Source organism: Rhinatrema bivittatum, chromosome 1, assembly GCF_901001135.1.
Source record: "Rhinatrema bivittatum chromosome 1, aRhiBiv1.1, whole genome shotgun sequence".
NCBI lineage: Eukaryota > Metazoa > Chordata > Amphibia > Gymnophiona > Rhinatrematidae > Rhinatrema > Rhinatrema bivittatum.
This window is the reverse complement of record NC_042615.1, coordinates 153,826,064-153,840,804: the sequence shown is the minus strand read 5'-3', so window position 1 is coordinate 153,840,804 and position 14,741 is coordinate 153,826,064. Positions and strand designations below refer to the sequence as shown.

The 14,741-nt window shown below is 44.1% G+C and overlaps 1 protein-coding gene across 4 annotated transcripts in view; it reads right to left on the bottom strand.

Annotated features, from left to right (window-relative positions):
- Positions 1-14,741, bottom strand: part of ATP8A1 (ATPase phospholipid transporting 8A1) — a 559,403-nt gene that overhangs the window by 466,835 nt on the left and 77,827 nt on the right. For all 4 annotated transcript variants that reach the window (XM_029588616.1, XM_029588605.1, XM_029588632.1 and 1 more), the window contains exon 4: positions 4,262-4,360. In XM_029588616.1, the coding sequence (XP_029444476.1) occupies positions 4,262-4,360 (99 nt within the window). The remainder of the gene's footprint in view (positions 1-4,261; positions 4,361-14,741) is intronic.

The following is a 14,741-nucleotide window of genomic DNA, read 5'->3' as shown; positions in this document are numbered from 1 at the left end:
TCTGTTCATCTATCACAACAAATATCTTCTTGAAAGCATAACATTTTTTACCGTACTGAGTGACAGCAAATTTATTGAAAATGCGGCAACTGCTCGATGAAAGTACAAACTTTATATTTAGATTTCACTCTTTTTGCAAAAAGGATAAACATTTTCCTTATGGATAAATAGCATATATATCACTCTGTCTTATGCTTTAAATAAATATACCAAAATGCTCTCTCAGCCAATATGATAAAAGTGAATTTGATATAGAAAGATCTCAAAGAATAAAGTTAATCCTTCCTGACCAAAGGAGAGAGAATATATTCTGCCTATTATCTTCTCTAAAATTATTTGTATATTTATCAACCAACATATACAAAACTTGAACATTTTCAGGTGATAGCTTAAACCATAAGAGCAAAGTTAAAAAAAAATATGCATTTGGCACCCTCAAATAGATCCCTATTTTATTTTTATATTAACTGGATTCTCATTTCTTCTTCTATTTATTTTGTGCTTGGCCCTCCAAATTCATGTAAAATGGTACTTGCCAGACCCTTTCTGAATTTTCCACCCAGAGCGATAAAAAAAAAGGAGGTATACTTAGGCATAACATGAAATTCAACCTGAAAGTACCACAGCAGGTTTCCAACAGAGATCAGATATCTTGGTCAGGCTTGCTATAAATCACATAGGTAAATTTTGGGCTACTGATGCCTTTACTCTAAATAACTTAATGAATTTAGTACTTGCAAAAGGTATTAAATTGCCCCTACTGGAAACCAAATGCCTCCATGTATCTATATAGCAAGCATAGCACAGGTAGATACTACAAGTTCTCCCTCATTGTCATGCCAGGGAGTCTCAAGCCTGCTCTGGCTAGAACAGGGGTTCAATCTCATGCATATTCATTGAGGATATCCTGAAAATCCGACTGGCTGGGTGTCTGCCAAGGAAAGGTTTCAAAAACCACAGACCTAGATCACCTTTAAAGGTAAAGAAAGGAATTCAGGCAGAGACCACAACTCATTCAAAAAAGCTACCAAAGACAGTTTAGATAATGACTTTCAGTGAATCCAGAGGTCACTTTAAACAGGTAAGAAAAAAACTAGTTTATATATTTTGCATCTCTAGACCAGTGGTGCTCAAACTGGTCCTCAAGCATCCACCCCCACCTAACCCAGTCAGGTTTTCAAGATATCCCCACTGAACAGGCATAAAATAACGGCATGTAGTCTGCATATACCACACACATTTATTTTGATTCCACTTTTTGCACTTTTTCAGCGCTTCAAAGTGGATTACATTCAGGTACTGTAGGAATTTCCCTATCCCCAGAGAACTTACAATCTAAGGTCACGGTCACTTGGGCAAGTCATGGTAAAGTGACTTGCCCAAGGTCGCAAGGAGTGACAGCAGGACTCGAACCCTGGTCTCCTAGTTCATAGCTCACTGCTCTAACCACTAGGCTACTCCTCCACTCCACATTCATTAGGGATGCCCTGAAAACCCAATGGAGAGGGCTAAGAGGGGGACCAAGAACCAGACTGAGCACCACTGCCCTAGACCAAATAATGGAGCATCTCTTCTGGATAATAATTAAAGATGTGGGAACATCAGTGGTAAAGGTAGCCTTGCACATACTGAATCAGAATGTTAGGATAAGGATGTTATGAACTCTATTAATAAATCTTGGGTGTAAGGTGAACCTGTTGAAAAAAAAAACCAGAAAACAAAATCTCTATCAATTATGACTTTAGGAATTTGTGCTTCAGGCCTTTTAAAGCAATAAGTCTTTAAAAAAAAAAAAAAAAAGAGGGGGAGGGGGGAGATGAATCCATCTAAGCAGCTGCTGCTTCTACTGCAATCTATAGACAAATAAATCACATTTCAGTCTTTTTGGCTAAGATGAAACTTAAGGTACAAGTAGTAAGCTGAGACAGGCCCTTCTGTATTATATGAGAGCACTGGGGTTAATGTCCACTAATCCATCCCTGGGAACAAGAAACGGTCTGGATTTTGGCCGAATTGGAAGGACTCAACTCCTTAAAGAGACAAATTCTTCTGATCCTGTTCAGATGTATTGCAGCATATGCAGCAATACAATCAATGTATCACACTTTGTAGTCTGCTTATGCAACTCCTTTAAAACACCACATTAGCTTTACAACATAAGACATTTGGTTTGAAAACTCTGCCCCAGAAATATTTAGACATACAAGAGACACTAATTACTACTGTATTTGCAAAAATTTTTGTACAGTGTTTTCCTTTTAAAGAAAGGCATTATAAACAATAATGCAGGGCAAGTTGCAATTAAGAGCCAAGTTATTGGCAAACATTTCCTATGTTTTTTGTTTCTGGTCTGTGTCTGTTGAGTTTAGCTATGCATTTGATGTTTTGTATTTTCTGACTGTTTTGTACATCATTATGGGCAGTCTGTTTTTAAAGGCCAAGAAGACAGATTAGACAAACAAATAAGATATGCCAAGAGGGGACAAGAAGGTTTAGAAAAAAAAAAAAATTCAGTCAAAATAGTAGATGGGAATATTGAAATAAACAGAAAAGTACTACATAAAGCATAGATGATAGGATATCCGCAGCCAACAAAGGGAGCATGGAAACGTAAGGTTTGATTTACTAAGGCTCTTCTCTCGTGCTATATCTATGGTGGGAAAGCTTAGCAAATTGGGCCCCAAGATAAAAAGATGTAGCCTAGTGATGAAAATACTGAACTTTGTCAGGGAAACATCTCAGAATATGAGTTCAAGTCAGCCTCTACAGGTAACTTTGTATGACATTAAGAAAGTCCATTATTTCCTTGTGCCTCAGTTTAAACAACGGGTTCAATTCACTTCGGGATACTTAGGTCTCCAATCAGCAATATTGGGTTTTGCCACAAAACTGTAAAAAAAAAATAAAAATTTCATTCCGGGAAAATTCATGGTGGACAAAAAAAAAAAAAATATTTGAAATGGGAAAACAAAGAAAAACAAATAAATTTAAAGTATGCAGGGATTCACCATAAACTGTTCGCTAATGCCCTTTGCTCCCCAACCCATCCTTTCAAGAAATAATTATATATATATATACACTAATGTATTTATTCACCTCCCAAAAATCCAATATTCTAAATAAATGTATTGCAACAAAGGCAGAAGTAACTTTTTTGGGCATCCCTTTTTGCTGCAGGGTAGCTCCTTTGATCTCTTAAGGGAGGGGAAAAAAATGGTATTTTCTTTTCCTCCCATAAGAAACAAATCAAGGCAGCCAGGCCAAGCCATTTTGGTTTGTTTTTACTTCATCATATTCCATTGGAATAACATAAGACAGTGCGGTTTCTGGATGCTTTAAAGATACTGTACTGCCTCTCTTTGTAGTATGCGTTCCATTATTTTGCTCGGAAAGCCAACTTGTTAAATGGGGGGTGATCGGGCAGAGCTGGCCCTGCTCCCTCCTGTCATAGTGCCATCTTATGTAGGCAATGAGCAGCAGTGCCTGACTGCCTGCAAATTTAAAGCCATGAGTACCACTACAAGTACAACATGCATCAGAGCTCAATAAACTGACCAAATATTCATTCGCCTTAGCTGCTATTGTTATGTTTGTTCTATATCCTCTATTAGAAGCTTTGTTTTAATGTAACGCCTTGGCCGCTATTGTTCTGTTATATTGTAAATCCGATATGATTTGTTAATTTTACAGAGCATGTCGGTATATAAGAATTCTAAATACATAAATAAATATATGGGGGGGGGGTTCCCTCATGAATGATTTTAATTTACAAGTTGCCTTCATGACTAATCAGGGGTCATTAAAAGAAGTTCTCACCACTAAACCTCTCAAAAAGGTTGCAGGTTTATTATTGAAAGAAAAATCACTCCCTTATTTTTCCAAGCTATAGTTTCTATAATTAGACTGAGATACCGCTGCCAGAAGAGAATAAAATGCTCAACATTGCAGTGCAGAGTTTTTGCACTTTTCATACTGCGGATATTGAAAAAGCTTCTAACAGACGGCTTGCAGTGCAACAAAATTAAAAGGAAGTGGTGATGGCAAAAAAAAAACTTAAACCAACTTCATTTATAGCAGCAAAGTGATAAAGGTGGCTCCCAAGAGCCCCTAAATTACATTATTTTCTGAAAACAAAGTCTCACCAGGTACAGCTGATAAAAGTTTCTAGATGGGAGATTGGCAGCACAATACAGATTTGTATATATCCAAAGGCACCTGAAATATCCCTGAAACTGTTCTAGTAAACATGCATAATACTCACAAGATCTTCTATGATTTCCTTAATGGCTGCTACTGTTAAAATAAATAAAAGCGGAACCAATGTTGTATAACGACCTGTGGGCGACACATCTGGAATTTGCTGTATAAAAACAAAAAAGCATGACATTGTTTTATATATGTAGCAGACAATGCAACCTTATACCACAAAAGTATTCACCGACTGCAGCGAACTGCACACTACAGGCTCTCATTAAAAAAGGAAAACAGTAAGACTCCCCAAAATATGCAAAGAGGGACAATAAATGAAGAAATATAAACCAAGATAGAGGTCAATTCCATTTCTTTACCCCAAAAAACTCTTCCTTCCTTGCCCTTACCACCACCCTCTGGTATCAAGCAAAATAGTAACTATTAAAAAAAAATCTTTGGCTCAAAAAGAGTTGAGTGAAAAAAATGTAAGTATAAAGTTCTGTTTCAACTTTCTGCTAAGGGATTTCAGGTATAGCTTCTGGAAAATGATTCTTACACAGTGTGAAGAACAGTCAAATGGTAACAAGACATTTCTTTAAGGCCTGGAAATCATGATTATAGCTGCAAGCCGTTCATTTCTGGAGGCTGTACCTCCTAAAGGATACACACAGAAAAAAGGCAGCCCAGAAAAGAGCTACCAAAATGGTGTAGTCTCCCTGACCAAAATCCCTAGGACAGGGCTTCCCAAACTGTAGGTCAGGATCCCAAATCAGCTGAGGGTCACAAGTGCCTCACATGGCAGTGCTCTTCAGGCACCAGCAGCAGCGTTAGTATTGTAGTAGTAGACGTCAGCCTGTGAGCCAGCACACACTCATAGGCCCTGCAGTGGTACTGCCCTTGCAAGAGTTCCTATGGTAACAAGAATCCCTGCATGAGGAGGGATCGGGGCCAGGTCCCATTCTGACTGCCATTACTGATGCTGCTGCCACTTGCAGATCACTGTCGGGCTTGAGACTAACTATAAAGAGAGGGGAGGGCTAAGAGTGATGAAGACTGTCACTTCTCCTCTCTCTTCACCCACCATTGAACCCACCCAAGAGAAAAATGTTGTGCCTGTCATCAGCCTGCTCTCTCCCCACCAGTCATCATCCGCCTGTAGCCCAGAACTGAAAAATATGTTGCTGATGACACTGGCCAGGAGGGATGTTTGAAGGAGGAGCTGTTTGAAGGGAAGGATCAGATGTAGGAGGGTTTTGAAGGATGGATCAGTTGGAGAGGGATTCGCTGTGGAGGGTGAGAAGCGAAATGACAGAAATTGACTCAGATATAAGAGAGGAGTTGAGAATGAGAAGGGATTAGCTGGTGGGGGAATGTGAGAGAAGAAGGACTGGAGGGGAGGCAGTGAGGATGGGGAATGGGTGAGAAGGAAAGGCTGAGGGGACAAAAAGGCTTGAAGGTAAGAGAAAATCAGCTACAGGGATGCAGAAAGGGCTGGAGAAGGCTAACAGATGGGATGGGTGATATAATGTGGCATCAGCTGGAGGGAGCAGGAGATGGGGAGGGGGGAATCTACTTGCGAAGGTGGAGGATATGAGAAAAGGACAGACAGGAGATGGTGGAAGCCGAGACAAGGGATCAGTTCGAGCGCAGGGAGGGTGGGAGTAGAGTGACTGCTGGAGGGGGGACCACACCTCTGCTAATTTATTTTGTTGTTCCTCGGAAGATGTGTGACTTTTCAAACACTAAAATGGAGTCACACTGGCTAAGAGTTTGGGAATCATTGCCTTATTAGACAAGACAAAGACCTAAATATGTTTACCGTAGGAGAAGAGGATGGGGGTAGGATAGAGATAGCAAATGTTGCTTACCTGATGTAACAGGTGTTCTCACAGGACAGCAGGATGTTAGTCCTCACAAATGGGTGACATCGAGGATGGAGCCCACCACGGAAAACTTCTGTCAAAGTTTAAACAGAACTTTGACTGGCCCCTACTGGGCATGCCCAGCAAGGCACTGACCCTGCAGCCAGCAGGGGTCTCCCTTCAGTCTGATTTTCAAAGCTACAGGCAGTGCCTAGAAAGTAGAAATAAAACGAACCCAACACCGCGGGGAGGCGGGCGGGTTTCGTGAGGACTAACATCCTGCTGTCCTGTGAGAACACCTGTTACATCAGGTAAGCAACATTTGCTTTCTCACAGGACAAGCAGGATGGTAGTCCTCACAAATGGGTGAGTACCGAGCTGAGGATGTCCCGACTTGCACCAAATGTACCCAACGGTGTGCAGGAGGCACAACAAGTGAGGAGAAATTTGGGAAAGGGCATCCGCACCGTACCGGGTAGGTGGAAGGGTGTTGGTACATCAGGTTGAAAAAAGGTTACGGAAGACAGACTGGCCGAAGATGGAGTCCTGTCTTCCAGCCTTGTCCAAACAATAATGGGCTGCAAAGGTATGGAGAGAACTCCAGGTTGCAGCTTTGCAGATGTCAGGAAGCGGCACCGATCGAAGGTGTGCCACTGACGTCGCCATGGCCCTCACAGAGTGTGCTTTAACACGGTCTTGAAAAGGAATGCCAGCTTGCTCATAGCAAAAAGAAATGCAGTCCGCCAACCAGGAAGAAAGAGCCTGCTTACCCACAGGTTGTCCCAACCTATTAGGATGGAAAGAGACGAATAATTGAGTGCTCCTCCTGTGGGAAACTGTACGGTCTAGGTAAAAAGCTAGAGCCCGTTTACAGTCTAGGGTATGCAGGGTCTGCTCTCCAGGGTTGGAGTGGGGCCTGGGAAAAAAGATAGGTAGTATGATGGATTGATTGATATGAAACTCAGAAACTACCTTAGGCAAAAATTTAGGGTGAGTGCGGAGTACCGCCCGGTCCTGCAGGAGCTTAGTGTAAGGCGGATAGGTAACTAGGGCCTGCAATTCACTAACCCTGCGAGCTGAAGTGATAGCCAAAAGGAATAACACTTTCCATGTGAGATACCTTAAGTCACAGGAGTGCAGAGGTTCGAAAGGAGGTTTCATAAGACGACCAAGAACCAGGTTAAGGTCCCAGGATGGGGCCGGAGGACGCAAGGGCGGCTTTAGATGGAGCAAGCCCTTAAGGAAGCGTGTTACTAGGGGTTGTACTGAAATAGGAGTACCCCCAATACCCTTATGGAAGGCGGCTACCGCACTGACATGCATCCTGATAGAAGAGGTTTTAAGACCTGATTCAGAGAGATGCCATAAATAGTCCAAGAATTTGGAGATTGGACAGGAAAGGGGATCAAGGGACTGAGAAGTGCACCATGATGTGTACCTTTTCCATTTGTATGAGTAAGACTTTCTTGTGGAAGGCTTTCGTGAAGCTATCAGGACCCGAGAAACGGAATCTGAAAGGTTGAAAGGTTGAAGGACTAACCTTTCAACATCCATGCCGTCAGGGACAAGGCTTGGAGGTTGGGATGGAGGAGGCATCCGTCGTTTTGAGTGAGCAGTTGCGGGTCCTTTCCCAGAGGAATGTGCCTGCGGATGGAGAGATCCTGGAGTATTGGAAACCATACCTGGCGTGGCCAGTAAGGTGCTATCAGGATCATGGTTCCTCCGTCCTGGCGTAGCTTCACGAGAGTCTTTGACACAAGAGGGAGTGGAGGGAATGCATAGAGCAGACCGGTTGTCCACTTGAGGGAGAATGCATCCCTCGGCCGAGAGTGCTGGCTCCAAATGAGAGAGCAGTAATCGTCCACTTTGTGGTTCTGAGGGGACGCAAAGAGGTCTATGCGGGGAGAACCCCACTTGTGAAACAGAGAGGCCGCTATCAGAGGATCGAGTGACCACTCGTGCGGTCGGAAGACACGGCTCAGCCGGTCTGCCAATACATTGTCCACTCCCGGCAGGTAAGTGGCCCTGAGGTACATGGAGTGGGAGAGGGCTTCCGTCCAGATCTGCGCAGCTTCCTGACACAGAAGGAAGGAGCCTGTGCCTCCCTGCTTGTTTATGTACCACATGGACACTTGGTTGTCCGTCTGGATTAAGATTATCTGATGAGAGAGATGATTTTTGAAAGTTCGGAGCGCATAGCGGATTGCTCGAAGTTCCAGGAAATTGATCTGGTGTTCGGCTTCCTCTTTGGACCATAACCCTTGGGTTTGAAAGTCGTCCACATGGGCTCCCCAACCGATGTGAGAAGCGTCGGTGGTTAGGATTATTTGTGGATGCGGTGGAAGAAAAGGTAAGCCCTGAAGGAGGTTGACCTGAGTCGTCCACCAGGTTAAGGATAGGCGCAGCGCTTGTGTGACTGTGACTATGGAGGACAGAGGCTGAAAAGCTTGAATCCATTGGTGTCGTAGAGTCCATTGTGTTACTCTCATGGCTAGTTGGGTCATGGGAGTGACTTGAACCGAGGATGCCATGTGTCCTAGGAGAATGAGGAACTGGCGAGCCGTGGCAGTGTTTTGAGACTGGAGCTGGTGAGCCAGGGACATTAGGGTGTGGACCCTCGGAAAAGGAAGGTAAGCCTTTGCCTGTAAGGTGTCCAAGTCTGCCCCAATGAAGGATAAGGTCTGAGACGGGACCAAGCAAGATTTCTCGTAATTGACAAGAAACCCTAAGGAAAGGAGTGTTTGAATAGTCAATTTTAGGGAGGATTGAGCTATTTGATGGGTGGAGGCCCTGATTAGCCAATCGTCCAGGTAGGGGTAGACGTGGACACCTTCCTTCCTTAGGAATGCTGCTACCACTACGAGACATTTGGTAAAGACTCGTGGGGCAGAAGCTAGACCGAAAGGTAGGACACGGTATTGATAATGGTCGTGGCCTACTAGAAACCGCAGATATTTGCGATGGGATTGTGTGATCGCAATGTGGGTATAAGCGTCCTTGAGGTCGAGAGAGCACAGCCAATCCCCTCTTTGTAACAGAGGGAGCAGCGCGCCTAGGGTTACCATTTTGAACTTCTCTTTTTGAAGGTATTTGTTGAGGGCTCGAAGGTCCAAAATGGGACGTAGTCCCCCTGATTTCTTTGGTATGAGGAAGTATCTGGAATAGAATCCCTTGCCTCGTTGAGAGGGAGGAACGGGTTCTATAGCATTTGATTGCAGAAGAAGAGATACTTCCTGTTGTAATTGAGCCAAATGGGTGGATAGACTCCACGCTTGAAGAGGCGGGGAGTCTGCCGGAAGAGTTATGAAGTTGAGGTGGTAACCCTGTGCGATAATTGTTAGCACCCACTGATCTGAGGTGATCTGCAACCAAGGTTGTAGAAAATGGTACAGTCGACCTCCTACAGGGATGTCCGGAAGAGGGGTTTGGCATGTGTTCCCTACAGGGGAGTCAAAGGCCCGCCGCAGGCCCAGGAGGAGGGGCTACAGTAGGCCTTTGTTTCCTAGGCTGACGCGGCTGAGGCCTAGTAGAGGATCGAGCTGGACGAGGCCTGGCCGATGGAGGGTAGTAACGGCGCGGTCGAAAGAATGACTTCTTAGAGTCCTTCTTTTGCGGTTGCTTGGAAGTCAGCTCAGGTGGGACAGACGAGAGTTGTTTCAACGTCTCATGGTGGTCTTTTAACTCTGCCACGATCTGCTGAATTTGCTCTCCAAACAAATTGTCGCCTAAGCAGGGTAAATCAGCAAGACGATCTTGGACCTCTGGGCGAAGGTTGGATGACTTTAACCAAGCCCAACGTCTGGCTGAAATGGCTGTGGCTGAAACTTTTGTGGAAGCATCGAATATGTCGTAGGCAGTCCTGATCTCGTGCTTCCCTGCCTCAAATCCCTTGTGAAGAAGGGCTTGAAGCTGCGGTTGGTATTGGTCCGGCAACGTGTCAGCATAGTCTTGCATCTGCTTAAGGATGGCTCTGTTGTACTGAGTCATGTAAAGTTGATATGAAGCTATGCGTGAAATCAACATAGCTCCATGATAGACTTTCCGTCCAACACTATCTAGGAACTTGTTGTCCCTGGTAGGTGGGGTAGAAGAGTGTGGCTTAAGACGCTTGGCCTTCTTCTGCGCGGACTCAACCACAACAGAGCGATGATCCAGTTGAGGTTTTTGGAAACCTGGCGCTGACTGGACAAGGTAGGTGGAGTCAGCTTTTTTGTTAACTGGTGAAACTGATGAAGGAGATTCCCAGTTTTTCTTGAGCAGATCCACAAACACCTGGTGTATAGGGATGGAAGCGATGATCTTTGGAGCATCCAGAAATTGAAGGAGTTCCATCATCTGGTGTCTGTCATCAGCTTCAGATTGTAGTTGAAAAGGTACAACTTCTGACATCTCTTTCACAAAATTAATGAAAGATAAATCCTCTGGAGGAGATCTCTTTCTACTCTCTGTAGGAGATGGTGGCGAAGGCAAATCTGTGTCAGAAGATGTATCATCATCATCACCCCAGGTATCGTAGGGATCAAGTGGGGCTTGTAGCCCTGATGGACCTGGCTGAGGCTCTGAAGGCATCGATGGAAACCGAGGTGGAATCGGTGCCGTAGGTGGAACCAGAAATGGCATCGATGGCTTCGGTGCTGCCGATGGAATCGGTGCCTGGCGTGGAATGGATGGAATCGAAGGATATATCGGTGGAGATATACCAGAAGGCACCGATGGAACCACCCCGGAAGGGGGAATCCGGAACGGTGTTTCTCCTGCCGATGAGAATCCAGTCGGAGACGGTGGTGTCGATGGCACTGGAATCACCGATGGAAGGGCCGTCATGAGCGCCTCCATGCGGCTCAGTAGCGGTGCTAGCGCTTGTATCAACGGCTCGGTGGCCGGTTCTCTCCTCTGTGGCGAAGCTGGTGCCGGTGTTGGTGCCGGGGGCGGCATTGGAACCGGTGCCGGAGACGGTGCCGATGGAGGTTGCAGTTTCTTCATCGCTTTCTCGATGGCCTCCTGGACCAGGCGGTCCAGTTCTGCCCGGAGACCAGGGGTAATCATACCCGGCTCGACGGGAGAGGGAGGCTGAGGCAGGGCCGGAGGGACCACCGTAACCGGTGGGATCACGGCCCCCTCACCCCGGGAGGGTGAGGGTTTCCTCGATGCCAGCGAACGAGACGTGGAGGATGTCCGGTCTGTTCGCGGCTTCTTTGTCGGTGGCTCGGCTTGAACAGAGGTCGATGGCTGTGGATCCTCGACAGGCCGAGACTTGTGCCGTCGATGGCGATGCTTTTCTGTCCGGTCCCCTCGCCCATCCGGGGAAGGAACGGGAGTCGACGGCCGAGAAGCGATCGATGGCGGACGGTCACCGGAGGGTTGACGATGATGGTACAACTTCGACGGTGCCGGTTCCGATGACGTCGATGCTATCGATGGCGTTGGGGTGGGTGCATGGAAGAGGAGCCCCATCTTCTCCATCCTGGCTTTGCGACCCTTGGGTGTCATTAGGGCACATTTGGTGCAAGTCAGGACATCATGCTCACTACCCAAACACATTACACAAACCCTGTGGGGGTCTGTGATAGACATAGTCCGGGTACAATCCGGACAACGGCGGAACCCCGTTGCCATGGCTTGAAGCCAAAATTTAGGCTGGGGATCGGTAAGTGCCAACAGGCCTCAAGGGCCAAAATCGACGGTAGTCGATGGAAAAAAGGCAAAAAACTTACCGGGTTCCGTAAAATGTCTAAAAATTTGTCGAAGGGAGACCCCTGAGGGGCAAATTTTCTTAGGAAACTAATTTCCAAATTCCTGTCAGGAACGTGGTTAGAGAGCTCCTTTCACCGCGTGGCAACTGCTGCGCGGAAAAAAGAAGACTGAAGGGAGACCCCTGCTGGCTGCAGGGTCAGTGCCTTGCTGGGCATGCCCAGTAGGGGCCAGTCAAAGTTCTGTTTAAACTTTGACAGAAGTTTTCCGTGGTGGGCTCCATCCTCGATGTCACCCATTTGTGAGGACTACCATCCTGCTTGTCCTGTGAGAAATTAAAATACCTCAAAAGGTATAAATCAGGGATGGCCAACTCCAGGCCACAAACAGGCCTGTTTTTCAGGATATCCACAATGAATATGCATGAAATAGATTTGCATGCATTGCCTCCACTGTATGCAAATCCTTGTCATGCATATTCATTGTGGATATCCTGAAAACCAGGCCTGTTTGTGGCCCGGAGTTGGCCACCCCTGGTATAAATCATGCAGAAGAAATCTTTCAATGAAAAGGAAGTTGTAGAAAAGAGGTCACAATATAATGCTTAAAGGTGGCAGACTCAGCAGCAACATTTCAAAATAGTTCTTCTCAGAAAGAGTGGTAGATGTGTGGAACTGCCTTCCGGTTATGGTGGCAAGAGTGCAAAACAATAAGAGAATTTAACAAAGCAGAGGTAAATACAGAAGAGTCAGCTGCAAAAAAGTGAACAGAGTCTGGAGATCCACTAAGGTTCAAGGCATTTGGGGGGGGGGGGGGGGGGGGTGGAGGGAGCTGGGCAGACTAGAGGAACATTAGAGATCTTATCTGCCATCATATTCTTTTCTGTGTTACCTTGTTACTGATGATTTAAAGACCGGAGATGGAAGAATTCCTTGTCCAAATCCACGTAGTAAAGGTATTAGACACTATTAAACCAATAGATCTAGCCAGGATGCTCCAACTATCAGCTTACTTGTATGTATCGTGGCTTTATCTTTTGTTCTGATCTCCAGGTTTCCTTTCTATTGTCAAACTACATTTCTTACCTTACTGGTGTACGTTGAATAAAAGTTAAGTACTTTTGTATTCTCAGTGCTTTAAAAAATCTCCTGCCCAGACCCCGCTTTCTAGTTGTTCATGCTATATTTCTCAGAATACTTTTCTTCAAAGCATCTAACATGAAATAAGATCAAATACACAATGCTGAATCCGAAAGGCAAATAATGAAGCCTAACTACTAACCAAAATCTGTAAGAAGACATTTGATAAAACTGGAAGAGAATGAACAAAAAAAAATGGGGAATAGGTCAAAGCGGTAAGCTTTGAGTTTGGTTTTAAAAACTAGAAGATAAGGAGCACAACATGCTTTGGGAGGCACCACATTCAAAAACAGTGGGGCTATACTGGGGAGAAATCATGATAGCAGCTTTAATACTAGTGTGAAACTGGAGAGTACAACAAGCAGGGTTTTCAAGACAATTCTTTGCTGAAAATATGTGGATGAAAAAAGTGACTAATAATAAAAAGGTTGACAAGTGTTATTTGTAAAATGTTATAATATAAAGCTTCAACAGTATAAAGTCCTAATTAATGCACCATTTTCTATGGCATCCAGCACATTATTTTAGATTTAGTTGGGATATAGATCCAAAAACTACTGATTTGCAATAACATTTTGTTTGATTAAACTTATTTTAAAATGATTCATTTTGTTGTGCCTATACCATTTTCTTCCAATAAGGAAACTCAGACACATGCTCATGACTCAATGAACATACTGGTTTTCAGCTAACTAGAGATCCAAGATGGAACTGCAGAAAGAGAGCCTTGATCAAACACAGATTAAAAAGATAAGGGGGAATGACATACAGAGAATTCTCAAAAACCAAATTATGAGATGACTGTAGTCTAGATAGAATATACATAGGGCTTATGAGTTTATTAATTAAAATCTAAACACTGATAAAATACCCTCAATGCAAAAATTAAAATAGATGTTTTATTGGATAAATACCAGAAAAGTATCGTTTTCCTCAAGTACTCTCTCTTACCCTTCTCTTTGCCTATCTTGGTCCTCCTCTCTGTTTATGTGCCTTCTCTATGCTGCCAACATCTCAGGTGCACAAATGTATGTTTAATTCAATTAAAAAAAAAGGTACCCAGTAATATCTGCACCATCAAAATACCGATAAACACTGATCTTTTGTACTCCCAAAGAATCCATAGTCAGTTGAAAAACAAACAACTAAATTTACAATCTATAAACATCTAACGAATAGAGGCCCTAGATACATAGGGAAAATGGAAGAGAGCAAAGTACAACACCCCAATAGTTAGAGAAAGTGAAGGAATGTTTTCTCGTTTGAGGAAACCTGAAAATAGTGAGTCAAGGCAAAAACCAAGAGAAAGCAAGCAGATAACAAATTGTTCTTCTAACTTTAGGATTACAAGTTCAAAGGGAAAAGTTGCTTCAACTCTTTGTAGTTGAAAGGAGCTTGTAAGCTAGGTTGGTTCTGTTAATTGTATTTCCTGGGATCCAGGGTCTGTGTACTGTTTATAAAGTCAGCCAAGCCAGGAAAGATTTGTCATTCCTGTAGGAGCTCAATTACTAAAAGCTTTTGATTCCAGTGCATTTAATTTTGAAAAAGGGATTTTTTTTTTTTTAAATGATACTTTTATTTCCATTATGAGGAATTTTAGAGGAAAGGGGTTTTGTGTTAGAAGAATTTGTATCCCTGCTTAGGTCCCTCCTTCCCACTCCACCCTACCTTCCATTCTTACCATAATCACAAATCAGGGGGTAGGATTACACCCAATAACTTGACATTGGTTGTAAGAAAAAAACATAAGGAAGTAATGTATTTTTCGCTCCATAAGACGCACTTTTTTTCCCCCAAAAGTGAGGGGGAAATGTATGTGTGTCTTATGGAGCGAATATAAAAAAAAAACTAAAAATCT